A 21,040-nucleotide genomic window follows, 5' to 3' on the forward strand; every position below is an offset into this window, starting at 1 on the left:
GATAATTTTTCAGAAGATGGGATGAAAAGATATCTAATATTGTGTACAGATATATTTTTTTTCCAATTCTTAAGTATATTTCTTAACGTCAACTTGAATGAAGCGTTAACGTTTTATCATTTTAAATGTTCAGAGGGAGAACTTTTTCTGTTCTTTAGTCCAAACCTTTTTCAAGTTTTTCCCCCGTCAACACAGCCTGCTCTCTAATGAGCTGGAAGATGGGAAGTTTTGGCATTCTTTCACTCAAGTCTACTCAAAACGCCCGTGTGAACACGTACATGCTTGTTGTAAAGTGTGCGTATGTGTGTGTGTGCGCACACACAAGTCTCTCTACGTGGACGTGTGTGTGTGTGTGCGTTTGTGAGTGAATGTCCATGCGAGACGTGTTGCTCTGGTGGAAAATTAATCTAACAGATGGAGTTGTAAAAAGACCCAAACCTGCTTCATCCAACCAAAGAACAGAAAAAAAGGCACTGGCTCAACTCCTAGTGCATCATAAGTGGCTGGAAAATTCACCAATCCAATCACATACAAAGGCTCTCAGATATATATCCAATGCACACCAATGACACTGCAGCAACATCTATCATTACCTTCAGATAATCAGAATCTCTTCACAATGCTCAAAAACTTCCTGTTCCTCCTTTTCTCTGCAGAATCCTGAGAGGACCCTCATCTGTTCCACGGTCCGTCAAAGGCTTTTGTTTCTAATCTGCTGCATTTTCCCCCATTTGAAGACAAGCTTACATCATAAGTTTGATTTTCTTTTTTACTACTTTATTAACCCCCGTGGGAGAATTGATTGGCACAACTGGTAATTTTGGCATATGTTCTCAGCGCTAGTTGGCCAATTGCCCCTCCCTATAACAAAACAAGTCATGGAAACACTGTCATCTGCCTCTCTTCCTTGTATATATTTTGGCATCTTAACTCTCAAATGATGTCCAACCAACCCTCCTGTCTCGATGGAAAAACACCGACAGCTTGGTTTCTGTCAATTTTCTCCACATCATTTTCTTCTCTTCTTTGCTTCTTTTTTTTTCTCTCCCCCCCTCTCTTACTCACTCTTAGTTCTGTGGATTATCTGCTATCTGTTGTCTATATTGAGAGCAGGTTTTGCTTCGAAGCAATTTGAAGAAAAGACAGAAATCAAAAGTAGGAAAAATGTAATAAATCAACACAACGTCAACCTGTTTTACCATGTTTGATTTTCACTAAATTAAATGTCCTTCTAAAAGTAGCTGTTATACATTCATTCATTCGTTATCCAAACCGCTTATCCTGCTCTCGGGGTCGCCTATCCCAGCAGTCATTGTGCAGCAGGCGGGGAGGCACCCTGGACAGGCCACCAGGCCATCACAGGGCCTATATATATATACAGGGGGAGAACATGCAAACTCCACACAGAAGATGGCCTGGGACGACCCCCAAGGTTGGACTAACCTGGGGCTCGAACCTGGGACCTTCTTGCTGTGAGGCGACTGCGCTAACCACTGCGCCACCAAAGTGTCAACAAAGGGCACTTGATGTCATGTTTCATATTGTTCAACTGTTGGGCATCTGCCTTTTGGTGACATCTGTGTAAAATTATACAGGATTACTTGATTGGACCAAAATTACACAATAAAAGTCCATATCAGTCACACAATGACTTCAAGAACATCCTTTGCTGAAGTGAACATTTTCCATCATATTAACGGCTTGCTTCACTACAATTTCAGATATTAATTATACGACTTTTCAATGTAAAATTTCAGATGCAAGACAACAACACAGGGTCCATGTTCTTTACAAAGCTAATGGTCTTCCAGATCATTACCAATGTGATCTATTATGTTTTTTAAATTGGCTCCATCGCTCCTCTATCATTTGACACCCTTGAATATTGTATGAGCTCGGAGTCGAAGAATATAATGCACCAAGTCCCAAGCAGGGCAAGACAATACGGCCAACATGTTCTTATTGCAAGCCATAACTACATAAGAAAATTAATGCTATTTCAGTTCAGTTTTCATGGGTTTAATCTATACTAAAATTGGTGTAAAAGTAGTCAGATTCACTCCTGTGAATATCAGTTTTGTAAAATTAACAATTTGTAGTCAGAAAAAAAATTAAATATTAAAATGATTGCTCTTCCATTTGAAGGTTGCGTGCTTTCACTATGGATGAGCCGTGAGCTTGGCTGCGAGTATCTCGGCATGGTAATGGGTTTATAAAGTAGTTGTCTGTCTGTTTGTTTGGTTGGTTGGTTGCTTCGAGCTTAGGCGTTTTGGTATGTGCACATGCACACACATTCACTCTCTCTCTCTCTCTCTCACACACACACACACACACACACACACACACACACACACACACACACACACACACACACTACGCACTGATGTGCAGGATTTCTAAAAGCAGTCATCCAGAGAGTACGCTGAGAGAATCAACTTCACTCCTCATTGAGTCTCTTAAGCCTCGCGTCTCTTTGTTCCTGTCTCGCTGTCCTCTTCTGAGTGTTCATTCTTTATCCGAGCCTCACCCCTATGCTGGGTACACACTACAGGATAATTGGCCCGATTTGGCTCCCTTGAGAATCGGGGGGGCGAGGGAGGGGGGGCTGATATGAGGGGGCTCGGAATCGCTAATCTTCCCAGATTACCCTGTAGTGTGATGTATTTACAGATTTAATCTTTCGCCTCACAGTCTACTCACAAGCCGGTCACGGCTGTCCCCATAATATCAAACGTGTTTGAAATGTATGACTTGAAATCCTATAGTTTGAGGGGAACAGAAAGCCAGATGTAAAACAGAAATTATGTCCGACTGTCAACCTCCACGTATGTTGTGCTCTAAAGTCACACTGGATCACAACAGTTTCTGGCCCAGTCTTTATGTCCCCACAGGTTCAGATTTAGGCGCCCATAACTCTGAGTGCCCAGGGCCGTGCCACGGTGAAATCGGTATGGGCGCAAGGGCTTGCTCGAGGATTTTTTTTTTTTTGCCCTCATTGAAATCTTTCCGTTAACCCGCAATACTGCAGACTTTGCTTGAGGGAGTAACTCTTAATTCTTTGCGTTGTGATGTTTAAAACAGGGACAACAATACAAACAATGGGGATGAAAGGGGAAAGGCCCAGAAGTGTAAAAAAAAAAAGAGTAAACAAAACATGGAAGGAACCGGCCGCAATAAGTTCTCATGTAAATATCCTAAAACCCACAATCTACATGACCGATGATGCCATGATGATTTCCAGAAATATTTTATTTGTTTTCATCTCACAACATATTGTAGCGAATTCGGGGAGGGGGGGGGGGGCAGCCTGGGAACCGCCGCAGCCGGGACGCGAACCCAGGTCTCCCGCATCACGGGTGACTACGTTAACCAGTCGACTAAAGGGTCCGACCCGTTAGCCAAGCTAGCGAGTCTACATTACGATATCAAAAAACAGGGAATGAACAAAAAACTGCAAACTGTCCTTTACATGCCTTGGTCATGGGGAATGAAACAGGATATTTAAACAGACACCCCTTAAACCGAGATTGGTTTGGTAGAAGCATAGTAGATCCTATAGTGTCACCGATGCCGTTAAGGTAATATTTAATGTCATATAGTGCTGTCCTCTTCCTTGCATTTATACCATGTCAAGCCTTTGCACTCCTGCACACCCACATTTACACCGATCATCATGCAGTTAATGTCAAATAAAGTCCATTGAAGCGCGGGTTCAGGGCTAAGACATTCAGCTTGGACCTCTAAGCAGAGAACCTCACCGAGATGTGCCATTGTACTGAATAAAAGTGGCTGCATGTCACCGGATTGCAAACCAGAAACCATGGCAATGAAAGAGCTAAATGCCAATGTCAATCTCAATTTCCAATATTTAAATGTAAGCGGACAATTACTGTATTAATAACATAACAGCATTTTTTGATGCTGTCGTGAGGAGTGCGGGGAGGTGTGTCGAGGGTGTCTGGCTGGGAGAGCTTGGTCTGCTTCGTCCGATGGGCCCGGGGACCACGGCCCCTGCTTGGTGCTGCGCCCGAGGAGGAAACGCTGAGGGCGGTCTGACAGTACGCGGAAGCGGGGCGGGCTAAGCTAACTGCTAACCTGTGCAGACCGGCGGTTCCGGCAGGTGGCCAGCAGGCTTTTTGTTGTTGTGTTAGTTTGTGTATGTGTGTTCGAGTAGTTTCTGGATGTGTTTTTGTCTCTGTGTTGTACTGCTGTGGGCTGGGGGGAACGGCATTTCATTTCATTCACATGTATGACGTGAAAAGACAAATAAAGTGTTCCTGATGGCTGATCGTGAACCTTTGTTTATTTCCGGATATACAGCCACTGTTCATGATATGAGCTCACTTTCAAAACAATTCCACTAGCATTGAGGCTAAGTGCTATTAATTGGTTGGCTGGATCATGAATAATTAATTACCAAAGAGAAGAAGGCATCGCGAGCAACTGACAAGATATTTACAACATCTAGGTTTGTTGGGTTAAAGACTGAAAGCACCGAAGGTCTGGCAAACTTGCTGTTGTCTGTCTGCCGTCGCATTGCATCAAATCTTTAGTGTGGCGAAAAGCAAACCTCAGGAATATCTATAAGAGATTTTACATATCTTGAGAAAATAAGCTGTTTGTGATCAAACCGTACACAAAATCAATAAATCAAATGCCCAAAAATCATCTTTTATATCAGGTGAATATGAATGTTACGAAAAAAAAAAAGATGTACTAGCTTCTAGGAGCTGCTTTTGTGGAAGTCCCATTAGTTATGTTTCTATCGACTAGTTTTCCTGTGAAATTTGAAGTTCCACATAAGAGCAAGTAAATGGAAATTCTTGAATTTCCAAAAAACGCTTAAATGTCGAGCAGGTTTTAAACTCACTTGAGGTGGGAAAGTTGAAGTTTTGATAAAAGGATAATGTCATGAAGGGTTATGGAAATGGGAGTTTAAAAAAAAAGATTTTGTAGAACATGAGTCACATCATGTGAAGGTGCTCGATCATAAACAATAATGACAGACGCTGAAGCTACGCAATACTTTTTGACAGAAAACAAAATTTGAAATTTCCTCATAATACAAAACACTGCATTTCTTTTGTCTTTGTCAGGCAGTCTGTATGGCCAGGGACCAGGGTTGGGAGGGTTACTTTATAAATGTATTCCATTACAATTACAAATTACCTTTTGAAAAAATGTATTCAGTAACATACTCATAAGTATCACAATATTAACAAAATGCAATCTGGTTACTTTCAGTTACTTTTGGATTACCTCAATGGCAAATATGAAAAAATACAAAAGAAACGATATCATTAACATGACCTTTACTTAAATGCATTTTGTAAGAGAACAAAACAATGCAACCCTAGAAAGGACAAAGGAGCCACCAAGCTTTTAAGCATCAAAACATGTAGCAAAATGGCAAACACAATGTTGTTTTAGCTTAATACAACCACCCTCACTTTTAGGCCTGCTACATGAATTAAGTGTTTTAAATCAACAAATCAGGTGTCACCTACTGAACTGTCAACAAGAACATCATAAAAGCAATTCAGGTAGTAGGCCTATGGATTAGGTTCATGTAAATGGGAATATAAGGTCATCTAGACAACTGCCCACAGTAAGCAGACCTAGTCAGAGTAATGTGTATTGACTATTGCAACTGTTCTCTTTTCTCTCACGTCTGTTCTCTCTCTGAATGATATCGTTTCCTTTCTCTTCTTCAGTGTATGTGAATGGTGTAACGTGACTCTCCCCTGTGTTCACATGTAGTCTGTCCTCCTCCCAGGTCTCCATGGTGACAGTGGTCGCCACCTGGACAGTGCTTGACATCCCCCTCATCACATGTTTTTATGTCTCTTATGAATCCATATAATTTTGTTATCCAGTTTCAACGCTATATCCTTCTCTCTCTCCGGTCTGTGGCTAATGTCTTTTTTTGTCTCTTCTCCCATGTATGTGGATGGTGTGATGTGAGTCGCCCCTGTGTGCATGTGCAGTCTGTCCTCCCGTCAGGTCCACATGGTGACGATGGTGGTCGCGTGGCTCGGGTCCTGGGCTGTTCCGGTGGCGTCTGGACACTGCTTGGCATCCTCCTCATCACATTCTTCATCTATTTTCTAAGTCCATTGTAATTCTGTGATCCTCTCTCAATGTTGTATTCTGTAAAGTGTGTCTTGGGAGAGAGATCCCTCCTCTGTTGCTCTCCCTGTGTTTTTTTTCTTCCTATTTTTTTCCTCCAAAAGTGTTTTTTTAGGGTGTTGTTCCTTATCCGACACGTGGATCTAAGGACAGGATGTTGTGTTTCTGTTAATTTGTAATTTGTGATAATGGGCTATACAAATAAAATTGACTTCACTTGAAAACTGACTAGAAAACAGACGTGTCGCCTACATAATATTTCAGTGAAGCGTTTTATTGGCAAACAAAAGCAATGTATGAACATAACAACATATACTATTGTACAAATGTAAAATGTACTCTTTGATTCCTTAACAAAATTATATTATATTTGATTTAGTAACACATTTTAGGACTTAGGCCATGTATGTCTGGTAAACCGGGGTAACCGCTCTGTTAAACCGCCACAATTTTTAGGTGACCGGAGAAGGGAGAAATACGTATGCACTGCCTGCACATTTCTCCCTTCTCTGGTTGTGAGATTATGGAACAAATCCCACTTCATATCAGTTCAGCAAGGAGCACGTCATTTCCCTCTAAAATACAGGACGGTTCCTTATTTTAAGGGACGGGTGGCATGATAAACAAGCACGAAACTGTCCAGATCAATCGCACACCCACCACGTGTTAAGTCGATCAGATGAATGGTTGTCGAGAAAATCAAAGGATAGACGGATGGACAGACAGACAGACAGGCAGACAGAAAGACAGACAGAGACTCCTTCCATTTTAGTTCATCATCATCAGTTCCGTAACCTACGGAGGTTGTAGGAGCACAGCTGATGCCTCAACGGGCTGAGTCATCATTGTGTTTCAGTAGGGGGAGTACCTGGTGGTCCCTATCTCCTCTCCAGGTATGGATGGCCGTTGGTTCACACGGGAACTCATCCGCCCTTTGACAGGTTTTGTTTTTAGCCCTGCTGGGTGCCCACACACCCTCCTCACAACAACCCAAGAGTTGAAGGGGGGGTGCCGGTGTGGTCGCCGATGACCCGACGGTTGCCGTTTAACGTCGTACCCAGGACACAGTGTAGTTAGATTATTACTATTCTGAGGAATTTAAAATTTATATAGTTAATATATAAGGGCGATACGGTGGCACAGTGGGTAGCGCAGTCGCCTTACAGCAAGAAGGTCCTGGGTTCGAGCCCCAGGGTAGTCCACCTTGGGGGTCATCCCGATTCGTCCTCTGTGTGGAGTTTGCATGTTCTCCCATGTCTGCATGGGTTTCCTCCGGGGCACAGTCCAAAGACATGTAGGTCAGGTGAATTGGCCGTACTAAATTGTCCCTAGGTATGAATGGGTGTGTGTGTGACTGCTGGGATAGGCTCCAGCATCCCCGCGACCCTGAGAGCAGGATGAGCGGTTCAGATAATGGATGGATGGATAGTAAATATATAAGGGCAGCATGGTGGTGCAGTGGGTAGCACGGTCGCCTCACAGCAAGAAGGTCGTGAGTTCAAGGTCCCCGTGTCTGCGTGGGTTTCCTCCGGGGGCTCCGGTTTCTTCCCACAGTCCAAAGACATGTAGGTCAGGGGAATTGGCCGTACTAAATTGTCCCTAGGTGTGAATGTGTGTGTGTGTGTGTGTGTGTGTGTGTGTGTGTGTGTGTGTGTGTGTGTGTGTGTGTGTGTGTGTGTGTGTGTGTGTGTGTCGGCCCTGTGTGATGGCCTGGCAGCCTGTCCAGAGTGTCTCCCCGCCTACCGCCCAATGGCTGCTGGGATAGGCTCCAGCATCCCCGCGACCCTGAGAGCAGGATAAGTGGTTCGGATAATGGATGGATAGTTAATATAACTAAGACTAATAAGTGTGCACTTAGAAAGCATTTTTTATGTCCGCCACTCACACATCTCACTGAACAGATACGCTTCGATTTTATTGAATGAATCAATCCACACAACCCCCCCACCCCCACCCCAGGTCCACAGACAGCTGTTAAAAGCACACAAACATCCCACTGTATGTGTGTTTTCAACTCATTAACGATATCTATACATTGATTGTTCAAGGCTCCTGGTCTGTCTGTGAGCTTGCCTGTCTCACTACAGGCAGATTCCCCTCGCTCGCCGAGGCGGCCACAGAAATAAAATCAGTCAATACATACAAACACTGCTGATGTCTTCCCATGGAGACGACATGAAAATGATTTTGGTTTGGTAAATGTCTGCGGTGAGTCCGCCTGGTGAAGGCAGGTTCGCTGGCCGCTGTCCACTCAGCTCCACGGGAGCTGCTGCTGACAGACAGGTGAGACGGGCAGAGACGTCCATACACAGAGAGGGGAGTCAGAGACAGTACGGACTGGATGACAGAACGCTCACATCTCGCACCCCTCTCAGGCTGCCCATGAGTGAGTGGGTAACCACAATCTGCAATGCACAACCCACGGCAGCAGTCGCGTGGCGCCATGGGGAAAAAAACATTGATTGATTGATTGGGATTTTTCGCCCTTTTTCTCCCCAGTTGTACCCGGCCAATTACCCCACTCTTCTGAGCCGTCCCTGTCGCTGCTCCATCCCCTCTGCCGATCCGGGGAGGGCTGCAGACTACCACATGCCTGCTCCGATACATGTGGAGTCGCCAGCCGCTTGGTTTCACCTGACAGTGAGGAGTTTCGCCAGGGGGACGTAACGCGTGTGAGGATCACGCTATTCCCCCCACTACCCCCTCCCCCCTGAACAGGTGCCCCAACCGACCAGAGGAGGCGCTAGTGCAGCGACCAGGACCCATACCTACATCTGGCTTCCCACCCGCAGACACGGCCAATTGTGTCTGTAGGGTGATCCTCCCACTTGCTACGTCCCCCTACGTCCTTTTTTTCTGTAACTGTATTGGACTACAGTTACATTTTTTTGTATCCTGATTGGTTAACACTCGTTACTGTATTCCGTTACTTCCCAAACCTGCCAGGGTCAGGCAGCCGACACGAACCTGTGAACACGACGCTTCCAATGGCAAGTTACAGGATGCATGTTGAAAATGATCCAGTCTTTCCCCCGAGGTTAGCATTTATCGGTAGTTGTCAGCTGTGTTCTTGTTAAGCAACCACTATCGGGGCTTTCGCGCCCTGCACATCGGAGATTTTGTTTTTTTGTTTTTTTTTTGGTGAAACACACCAGCTGATGGAAACATTGTAATTTATCAACATTTCAAAATAAAATGTACATATATTTAATGGAAACATCTATAGACTCCTGTTCATTGTGGTTTGTTTTGTGCTCTCATCACCATCTGCTGATAAAACAAATTACCATCACTACGCTCCGTTTCGGCAAGACAGAAGACCCTCTGCTCCGAGTCTTTTTATTTTCTGATTTCTAGTGGTGGTCACTGTCCAAAGTGCTGCGTAAGTGCCAACTGCTGGTTTAAAATAAAACAGACATGGCAGTCGAGGCTGACTGCTGGCCGGCAGGTTGTTAAGTGTGTGATGAAAAATTCTGTGAAATCTGTCCGTATGTGTGTGGTCTCCCAAATTTCCAATATACTAGTTTAGGATTTGAAAAGCCATCTCGTACTGTTTCTCTCACCCACTTCTTAATTCTATTTACTTCAAACTCTAACATCAATCTCTGTTTGTCTTCTCATTCCTGTTTTCTATTTCTCACTGTACACCCCGTTCATCTTCCTCTTACATTAGATACATTATGACAATCAACTGAGGGGGAGTCCGGGTAGAGTAGCGGTCTATTTCGTTGCCTGCCAACACGGGGATCGGTGGTTCGAATCCCCGTGTTACCTCCGGTTTGGTCGGGCGCCCCTACAGACACAATTGGCTGTATCTGCAGGTGGGAAGCTGGATGTGGGTATGTGCCCTGGTCGCTGCACTAGCGCCTCCTCTGGTCGATCGGGGGGCCTGTTCGGGGGAGAGCGGGAACTGGGGAGGAATAGCGTGATCCTCCCACATGCTACGTCACCCTGGCGAAACTCCTCACTGTCAGGTGAAAAGAAGTGGCTGGCGACTCCACATGTATCGGAGGAGGCATGTGGTAGTCTGCAGCCCTCCCCCAGATCGGCAGAGGGGTTGGAGCAGCGACCGGGATGGCTTGGAAGAGTGGGCTAATTTGCCAGATACAATTAGGGGGAAAAAGAGGGAAAAAATGAGGGGACCTTTGCATTGCACAGAACATTTCCCATTTTATTTGCTTAATCTTTGGACTGTTTTAAGCGGTTGCTAAAAATTCACCTTTTCTGGCAAGCCTTTTTATAGATCCCCATCTCTGCCTTGTGTTTTGGTTCGTTTTTAGCTTGGTCTACTAGTTTTATATATATGCCTTGATTTATATTCATTTAATTTATTTCATGTACTTAATCGTATTTTATGTATTGAGTGTAAAACACTTTGTAACTGAGTGTTTTTAAAAGTGCCATATAAATAAAATTTTACTTCCTTATACTTACTTACTTACTGACACCTGTAACCCTCTGTTTTAACCACATATGTGTTATGCCAACATCATCACTTCAACACTGCAGCAATTTGTTGATTTAAAAAAAAAAGTCAAAGGCCGAACAAAATCCAAGGCATCTTCGTAGGCAGGGAGTCAGACAGACACTGATAGTAGAAACAGCCCTACTTATTGTTTTATTCCTGGGAGCCTCTCTCTAGCCAGGTGCAGTCAGTCTAGTTAATGGTCCACACAACAATGTCCTGCAGCCTCCCCCCTGCACACGGCAGAATATCAACAGCAAAACAAGAAGGCAAGACACGTATATAAAGCAGCTGGGGGGTCATCATACATGTTCAAACATACAACTCGCCCAGAATCACACACATTCTTATTCAAAGTGTGATACATGAACAGGTTTTGAATTGCCGAACTGATGACCTTCCCACATAAACCGAATGCCTAGATTTTGGTTTTGATGCCTGTCTCGAGACTATCTGGCATAGGCAGCAAGGGCAATATCCACCCACATATGTCTGAATGAGAATGTGTTAAATAAAGGAAAAATCCCTGCCACACACAGACATCACACAGGCATACCATCACCACCTTTTAAAACCTACAACCAAATAATTTGGTGATGTAGCGTCTCTCCCAATTAACTGTGCCCTAATAGCGTTGGACGGGCTCGTGTCTTCTGCCCTAGTGACAAACTAGCAAAAGTTAATTAACAAATGTTTGCTTTCAAATTTTATAATTAAAACAATCCAATACTTTCAGATGAAGAGATGAGAGGATTGAGAGCTGATGGAAGAACTGAAGGTCCAGTACAAACGTGACAACTGACTTTAGATGCTCCTTGATTCCTTGAGTATCAAGGAGCATCCAAAAGAAAGTTTGTTTGCTTGCTTCATACAAAATGCTAGATAACCTCTAGCGTGCTATAATGTAGTATGCTAACAGTACAGGTTAGCAACAGTTAACTTTTAACTTGCAAAGCAGTTAACAGGGGATGAGTTATCAGGTAGCACCTTGTTATTTGTTTATTTTCAGACAACACCATATGGCATAGTGATAACCTAGCTCTGGCTCATGAAAAACGACATTCGGTTGTGTACGTTTTTTCCTCTTAAAGACAGATTCATTAAGGCCATCCATCCATTATATGAACCGCTTATTCTGCTCTCAAGGTCGCGGGGATGCTGGAGCCTATCCCAGCAGTCATTGGGCGGCAGGCGAGGAGACACCCTGGACAGGCCACCAGGCCATCACAGGGCCAACACACACACACACACAAACACATTTACACCAAGGGATTATTTAGTACGGCTGATTCACAGCACCCGGAGGAAATCCATGCAGAAATGGGGAGAACATGCAAACTGCACACAGAGGACGACCCTGGATGACCCACCAAGGTTGGATTACCCTGGGGCTCGAACCCAGGACTTTCTTGCTGTGAGACAACCGCGCTAACCACTGCGCCACTGGTCCGTGCCGCCAGACTCATTAAGTTATTTATTTACTCATTCCTTTATTTATTTATTTAATAGGCCTCTACACTACAGCATACATTTTTCTACACTTATTAAACTTGTGCAAGCCAAGCTAGCCTTAGAATTTGAATTATATCCCCCCCTAGGGATATTATGCCCTGTATTTAACCCATCCTAGCTGTGTAGCTAGGAGCAGTGGGCAGCTGCCGTGCAGCACCCGGGGCCCAACTCCAGTTCATCTTGCCATGCCTCAGTCAGGAGCACAGACAGGGGTACTAACCTGTACATGCTTGCCTTTTTTTGATGGTGGGGGAAACTGGAGCAACTGGAGAAAACTCACTGCAGACACGTGGAGAACATGCAAACTTCACACAGAGGACGACCCGGGATGACTCTCAAGGTTGGACAACCCCAGGGATTGAACTCAGAACCTTCTTGCTGTGAAGCGACAGCGCTAACCACTGCACCACCGTGCCGTGCCGCCCAATGAATTATATCCATAATTCATTTTGCAACTCTGCTTATCTTATAATCCTTCTGAAAGTTTATGATATGCTTATTAGTGATAGAGAACTGCAATGAAGGGTCCAGGGTTGCTTCTTATCTACTATTTCCCAGATATTCACGGAACTGACCTGATATATTTTTTTCTCAACGACTGTTGACCATTACAGATAATATAACTAATTTCCAACTCCCAATACTACGCGTCTAATTCTTAGTTTCACTGAATTTCTTGCCATTGCCGATTCACCGAGTATTTTGTACAAATCCACTATATCACAATCTTGGGCAGTCATTCAAGAAGAGGCCAAAATCAGAAAACAAGCTTAGAGTATTAGTCTATATCATAACACATTATTATCAGAAACATAATCTGTTTTATTAGCAAGTAAGTTCCCACGTCATAGGAATGTGACTTGTTCAGTAACTGGACTCATACCACCTAACATGGCATTATATGGTTAAGAATCTGGGTTTAGCTGGCAAACAGGAATGAAAATGTACAGAGTTTGGTCCAGGGTACAAAAACCAACGGTGCACATGGTTACTGAGTTGGTCTCATCTCTCTGGCAGTATCAGCCGCAAAGGTTCTCTAATTCCCCACAGTGGTGAAATGGAAAAGACCATACGACTCCTGTTGAAACAGATGCTCAATCTTATTTTGATTATTTTTATTGAGCTAAATCCCAATATTTACACTAAATCATATTAAAATCAGCCATCTTCTGAGAAAGAGCTGGAAGAAGGCAAACGATCCCTCGCTCGAAAGTGATTTCAGATTTAATGAATATCATTAAGTTTCCCTCCTGTCCTTTTCCTATTAGTCACTACAGGAAATATTCCAAATGTTCCCGGCCAAGCACGAGACAAAAATCCGACTTGACAGGCTCTTGGAAGAAAGAACCTGAATGGTCCGTTGAGTGTTGAACCTTTATACGTTCAAGTTCAGGTTGGCATGACCTGTTGCTCTGATAAGGAGCGGAGGAGGAAACTGGGATGAAACCCACAAACCCACCGAGGGTTTGATCACGGGTAGCTGCGGCTCATTCTGCCCTGCTCAACAACGGAGACCGGCCCAACTCAGAGGGAGTCATGGGGGGCGCGGGGCTCTGAATGGCATGCTTGAAAAAATCCTTTATGCTTTGAGTTTTCTTTGAAATTAGGTTGCACAAACAAAGTGCACACACACACACACACACACACACACACACACACACACACACACACACACACACACACACTCATGTAGACAAATGTCCCTAAACACACTTGTTTAATTTCTATCCTCCTTTCGCCTACAAAAGTGGGGGATGTTGAAGGAAAAGGATAAAAATACCCATTAGACATGAAAAGAAGCCCCGCTGATTATTCCAACCACGCGTTCCCTCTGTGGTTATTTGCAGAGATAGGAGACATGACTTCACAAACTAAATACACAGACAGAGAGATGGATGGACAGAGTAGCATGAGGCGTGTGTGTGTGTAACCCCCCCCCCCCCACACACACACACACCTTAAGGTAACGGCTTTCTTTTGTCACAACTTCTGAACTCACCTACAAATACTGACTTATGTCTGTGACCCTACTCTCAACCTAAGGGTTCACCACTGGATGTAAAAAAAAAAATAGCGGACAACTTTAGCTGGAGAGGATGTGGAGTAAACATTAGCTTCTTCAACGATGGTGCACTGTTTTGAGCAATAACATGAATGAGGAACAGTCCCCCCCCCCCCCCCGCTTTTCTCCCCAATTGTATCCGGCCAATTACCCCACTCTTCCGAGCCATCCTGGTCGCTGCTCCACCCCCTCTGCCGATCCAGGGAGGGCTGCAGACTACTACATGCCTCCTCTGATATATGTGAAGTCGCCAGCCGCTTCTTTTCACCTGACAGTGAGGAGTTTCACCAGGGGGACGTAGCGCGTGGGAGGATCACGCTAGTCACCCCAGTTGCCCCTCCCCCTCGAACAGGCGCCCCAACCGACCAGAGGAGGTGCTAGTGCACCAACCAGGACGCATACCCACATCCGGCAGACACGGCCAATTATGTAATTGTGTCTGTAGGGGCGCCGGACCAAGCTGGAGGTAACATGGGGGTTTGAACTGGCGATCCCCGTGTTGGTAGGCAACGGAATAGACCGCTACGCTACCTGGACACCCCTAAGAAGCAGTTATTTTAAAAACAAATTAGAAATCTGTTTTTTTTTTAATCTTGGCGCCTCCTATCTGATGGTATGGCAAGTGACATGACTACCAGAAAGGACACAACGACGAGACAAAGCCTTGTACAGGTGGTTGATTTTTTTTTTTTGCTTTGTTTTTTCTAAACAGTGGCTTGCCTATACCATGTCAAAAAATTCTTCTCTCCCCTCTGTCTCTAAAAAGCCTTGAATGCCTTTCTGCTCTTCCAGAAAAAAAATTGTTGCTATTTGTTTGAAATGTAAAATTGACCTCCGCAGACAGTGAAAGGCAACAGCCTCAGGCATATAAGATTCATGATGATAGTGTCAGTGATTGTTATCATCAATATTCTCATTACAACAATGACATTTGAAAAATGTTGTACTCTACAAAGTGTCTGCACACGTCTCTCTAGAGAAACCCATTTTTGTGCGCTTAAGAATTCTGTCTACGCTCAATGATGGTCATGAATAATTATAGACCTTTCACTCCATTCAGTGTGAATAAACAGCCCCAATACTGAATGCTCATTATATGGACGCTACGGATTAAATTACATTTCATACCAAGCCTATCTGTGCATATATGTATGTGTGTGTGCGTGTGTGTGTGTGTGTGTGTGTGTGTGTGTGTGTGTGTGTGTGTGTTGGCCCTGTGATGATCTGGCGGCCTGTCCAGCATGTCTCCCTGCCTGCCACCCAATGACTGCTGGAATAGGCTCCAGCATCCCCGTAACCATGAGAGCAGGATGGATGGATGGATGGATGGATGGATGGATGGATGGATGGATGCTCAGAAACCATGACCACACTCACCTTGACAACGTCTTCATCTGTTGACTTGCATTCCACTGACTCGGTTACATCAGAGACCGCTCCGTCTGTTCCCACGGTGACTACCTTGACCGGCACAGCGACAGTACGCCCAGTGAGCACAGCTGTGTTGAGGATCTCAGTGTCCTGTAAAGGAAAGTATAACCGGTTATATCTCATGAAAGTGTCACGACTTGGAACGAGAGGAGAATTCATGGGGCGTTACATACATGGCAGACATTTAATGTTTAGCTGAATGATCAGACAGGCAATGTGTACGTTGTTAGATCATGTGTAGTGCAAGTGCATGGTGAAAGTAAACATTTAGTTTCCAAGCATTGGCTGGAAGGGTAGGTATTACTTTTAGATAACTACACAGTCCAGACATAGTTTGAATGCCAAGGTGAAAACCTAATCCCATGTTAACACAATTTTGTCTTGTTTTAAGTCCCCATATGCTTATGTCAAGATATTTCTATTAAAATGTTCTTACTCCACTGGCAGATAATATTGATCATTTCAAGGAAGAGCATGTTTTATGACTATAAGACTTGTTTCAAGACATTTACTCCAAAAAAAATAAAAAAGCTATCTCAAATCAAATTTCTTGTTTTAAGATTTATTTTTCCTTTTCAGTGAAAAATTCCCATTAAATATTTTATAATCATGACACAAGGACTCTTTCTTGAAACAAGCAAAAATATCTGCCAGTGGGATGAGAAAAGTTTATAAGCAACATCTTGAAATAAACATTATGAGACTTTAGATATCACGTAGCTTTGCGAGTCTGTCCCTTTAGCAGTATAGATATTTCGAAAGTTAAAAATGGGAGCAAAGAATAAAACAAAACAAAACTTTTCACTAAAAAAAAAACTGCCAATGAGTCATCCTATTTAGGTCTCTGATAAAGGTTAGACAGTATTTGCCTTGCTACTACTACTACTACTACTACTACTACTACTACTACCACGACTACTACTTTTGGCTGCTCCCGTTAGGGGTCGCCACAGCGGATCATCCGTTTCCATCTCTTCCTGTCCGCTGCACATTCCTCTGTCACACCAGCCACCTGCATGTCCTCTCTCACCACATCCATAAACCTCCTCTTTGGCCTTCCTCTTTTCTTCTTCACTGGCAGCTCCATATTCAGCCTCCTTCTCCCAATATACCCAGCATCTCTCCTCCACACATGTCCAAGCCACCTCAATCTTGCCTCTCTTGCCTTGTCTCAAAAGCGTCCAACCTGAGTTGTCCCCTTAACATACTGGTTCCTAATCCTGTCCTTCTTCATCACTCTCAATGAAATTCTTAGCATCTTCAACTCTGCCACCTCCAGCTCCGCCTCCTGTCTTTTCGTCAGTGCCACTGTCTCCAAACCACATAACATAGCTGGTCTCACTACCATCTTGTAAACCTTCCCTTTAACTCTTGCTGGTACCCTTCTGTCACAAATAAATCCTGACACTCTTCTCCACCCAATCCACCCTGCCTGCACTCTCTTCTTCACCTCTCTTCCACACGCCCCATTACTTTGAACAGGTGACCCCAAGTATTCATCCACCTTCTTCATCACCTCTACTCCTTGCATCCTGACCATTCCTCCCTCTCATTCACGCATATGTATTCCATCTTGCTCCTACTGACTTTCATTCCTTTTCTCTCCAGAGCATACCTCCACCTCTCCTGGCTCTCCTCAACCTGCACCCTGTGTTTTTCCTTATATGCTCTAATTTTAAAGTTTATCATGACAGAAACACTAGTTATAATGCAGAGACACTTGGAGATCTATTTTCATGTTGGCACAAGGCAAGCAGAGGTACAAATGTAGGCTGATTGGGAATTTCCTCAAGCAGAATGTAAATTTTCCCTGCCCGCAACCATTTGGTAGTTTCGTAAATTTGGCCCAAAAGGAGCTCGGGTGGCGTGGCAGTCTATTCCATTGCCTAGCAACACAGGGATCACCGGTTCAAATCCCCATGTTACCTCCGGCTTGGTCGGGTGTCTCTACAGACACAATTGGCCGTGTCTACGGGTGGGAAGCTGGATGTGGGTATGAGTCCTGGTTGCTGCACTAGCACCTCCTCTGGTTGGTCGGGGCGCCTGTTCAGGAGGGAGAAGGAACTGGGGAGGAATAGCGTGATCCTCCCCATGAGCTACGTCCCCCTGGTGAAACTCCTCACTGTCAGGTGAAAAGAAGTGGCTGGCGACTCCACATGTATCAGAGGAGGCATGTGGTAGTCTGCAGCCTTCCCCGGATCGACACAGGGGTTGGAGCAGAGATTGAGATGGCTCCGAAGAGTGGGGTAATTGGCCGGATACAATTGGGGGGAAAAGGGGGAAAAGTGCAGTGGTATGCAAATAATTTTGGGAAACTGTCACAGGTAAATAGCATGATAATAGCATGATCGGCACAATGCCCAGGCTGGTTCAGTCTCTCAAAGCTTGCATCCTGAGAGGGTCAGGCTGCTGAATTTCCCCAACAGTAGTACAGACAATCCAGGATGCAACATTTATGCTTACTGAGCCAAATGGCAGGGGTTTCATAAATGGTGTTAGGGAGAAAGGAGTGGACCCACTGAGCTGCTCCATTAGCTCAGTATAATTTTTTCTCCAACTTCTTCTGGAGAGTGGCCTATTACATTCTTCCATTAAGGTGTATGCATCAGTCAGCTCCTCCTGTCACATGGGATTTGGTGAGAGGTCACTTTTTAAAAACCCAGGACACTGACACAGGTGTTTTTTATGTTACTTTAGTTAATTAAATCTCTTCTGAGGCCGAGGTTGGGTGGGCTATGTATGGGACAATGTGAGGTCAGCATATTCCATGTACTCAAAAGAACCAATAGTATATGTCATTCCTCCAAACCAGTGCACCAAATCTAACTAGGAAAGTCAGAGAGATGTCAATCAAAAATAGTGTGTACACAAACAGACAGATCTGAGTACACAAAGTTATCTTTTAAAAATGCATAGTGTACCTCTGTGCATTTGTGGACTAAGCAAAAAAAATAGCTAGCATAGTCTTTGCCCAAGGCATCTGCTTAGCCACGAATACTTGTGAATTTATTTTTGCAGGTAAGCATTTGGTCAACTCTTGACTAGGGTTAGTAAATGCGATGGTAAAATGTTTTTTTTTCTTTCTGGATGTATGTGGTGTGAGCACAAGCACTTACACAGGCAGGACACATTTTGATCATTCCTCCTCCCTTTGCCAAAAATACTGGTCATCAGCACGCACACAAGCACACCCACCTAAACAACACGCGCCCTTCCACTCTTACCCCCCCGGGTAACATTGATGAATCTTTGTGTTTTACATGCAGATAAGGGCTGTATTTTGGGTTGATACTGAGCGGATGATAAATAGATGTTAGGCAAGTGATAGTAAGAGATTAGAAAGATGGTAGGAAGGCGGGTGGATGTGAAGACAGAGACAGCCAGGCAGGGCCTGTAGTGGTGACACAGCTGCCTTGTGTGTATAAAGAAGGGTTGGTCTCAAAACAGTGAAATGCATGCTGTGCCTTAGGTGTTGCAGCCGTAACTCAATAAACCTGCATGTATTGAGGGGGGGGGGCACTTGAAAAGTATAACACTTAAATATTGAGATTCATTGGGTTGATGAATGGTTTGATGATGCAACCACACATGCATGAATGGAAAGTTAAAATGCAGCTGTGGAATTCCAATTGCATCGACTAATTCAAACTGGATTTAGCTTAAACTATACACTTCAACAGGACCGAGGCTGGATTCACCAAATGTAGCACTGTTATGATAGACAGAATGCCATTAAATGTTATCTAGTCAACTTAAGCGTTTGCTTAGCCAGGGGAATTGTTCCTCCTGAAAGGGGATAATTATTGTCTGGAATGGTTAAATTAACTTTTGTTCAAGGTGCAGTAAAGCGATAGCATTGTGAAATGGCGTTTTATTTGTGCATTCTGCTGTTGAGATTTTTACTAAGGTACTATGTACCTTGACTTGCAAATAACCATTTATTTATTAGCTTTAGTTTGCTGCCAGTAGAATTTGCTGAAACTAGCTCTTGCGTTTGGACACACACACATCATAATGCAACATTAATCTGTTTGGATTTTTTTCTGTCTGGTTATAGACTCAAAGAACAACTGTGGCCAGTCTCAGCCATAACCAGAGGTTCTCTGGCACAGACACACAGACAACTATGGAAAAAAAGGGCTCAGCAGACACTTATTTAAAACCACAAAAGATTGAAAACACCAAGGACTTCAAAAACTTAATTTAAAAAAAAGAAAAAGAAAAAAGATGTCTGCAGAGTCTATATTGGGGAGAAAGCAGAAGCTACGGGGTTGGGGGTGTGTGAGGGGGGGGGGTCAACACATCCCTAAATTTTAAAGCCAACAGGCATTTCAGCCCCTCTCCATAGACTGCCATTATAATCTAAGACTGTGAAACTTTGTAATTACAGTGTTTCTGGTGTCCGTCCAGCATCTCAAATTAAGATAAATACACATGGATTTTGTCATAAAAAGGCAAACAGTCCTCCGTTGCCTTGAAAGACCCTTAATTATTTTCACAAAAAAATCCATATTACCCATAATACCTCATGCGATGAGTGAATTTCATGATAAAAATCCCCAGTTTCTCTGTGCGAGCTGCTTTAAATAACATCAGTGTGTGAGCATAGCCGTGTCCATTTACCTGTGATTATCCTCTTAACAAGTTTACATCATTGATCAGTATCTTGTAAACTGTGTCAAAGATGGCGTAGGTTGGTTAAAATTGCAGCACGTCCTAATCAAGCTTACGTAAAAGGTCACTAGCAATGTATGGTAGCGTTAGCACTAGCAACTTTAGCATCTAGCTTTGAACTTTATCTGCTGCTTAAACAGGTTGAGCAGAAAATTGTTAAAACATAATCTGAGTCCCCTCCCCTTTTTTTTCTTCCCCCAATTGTATCCAATTACCCCACTCTTATGAACCGTCTCGATCCCTGCTCCGGCCCATCTGCCGATCCAGGGAGGGCTGCAGACCACCACATGCCTCCTCCCATACATGTGGAGTTGTCAGTTGCTTCTTTTCACCTGACAGTGAGGCATTTCGCCAGGGGCATGGAGCGCGTGGGAGGATCACGCTATTCCCCGCAGTTCACCCCCACCCCCCCCCCCCCCGTCTGACAAGAGGAGGCGCTAGTGCAGCGACCAGGACACATACCCACATCTAGCTTCCCACCCGCAGGCCAATTGTGTCTGTAGGGACGCCCAACCAAGCCAAAGGTAACAATAATCTGAGTTTTTATTTATCAAGGGTGTACAGACAACACAGAAACCCAAACAACCGGTGATCTGAATGCTTAAGGACTAGCATTCGAGCCATTAGGGGCTCTTTCTTTTCCCATGAAATTTTCAGATAGAACAAACAGACACAAAACAAAATTTCTTCCCTGGATTATTGAGCATGCATAAGGACATGGCAAGCGTGTTCCGCTGATATGTCGTTATTGTTGTCATATAGTTAAA

At 44.1% G+C, this 21,040-nt stretch overlaps 1 protein-coding gene across 1 annotated transcript in view; it reads right to left on the bottom strand.

The window, feature by feature from the left end:
* Nucleotides 1-21,040, bottom strand: part of si:dkey-112m2.1 (transmembrane protein 132C) — a 231,583-nt gene that overhangs the window by 42,448 nt on the left and 168,095 nt on the right. The window contains exon 5 of the mRNA XM_056291212.1: nt 15,546-15,689. Within this exon, the coding sequence (XP_056147187.1) occupies nt 15,546-15,689 (144 nt within the window). The remainder of the gene's footprint in view (nt 1-15,545; nt 15,690-21,040) is intronic.

The sequence above is a fragment of the Lampris incognitus genome, chromosome 12, assembly GCF_029633865.1.
Source record: "Lampris incognitus isolate fLamInc1 chromosome 12, fLamInc1.hap2, whole genome shotgun sequence".
In the NCBI taxonomy this organism is placed as follows: domain Eukaryota; kingdom Metazoa; phylum Chordata; class Actinopteri; order Lampriformes; family Lampridae; genus Lampris; species Lampris incognitus.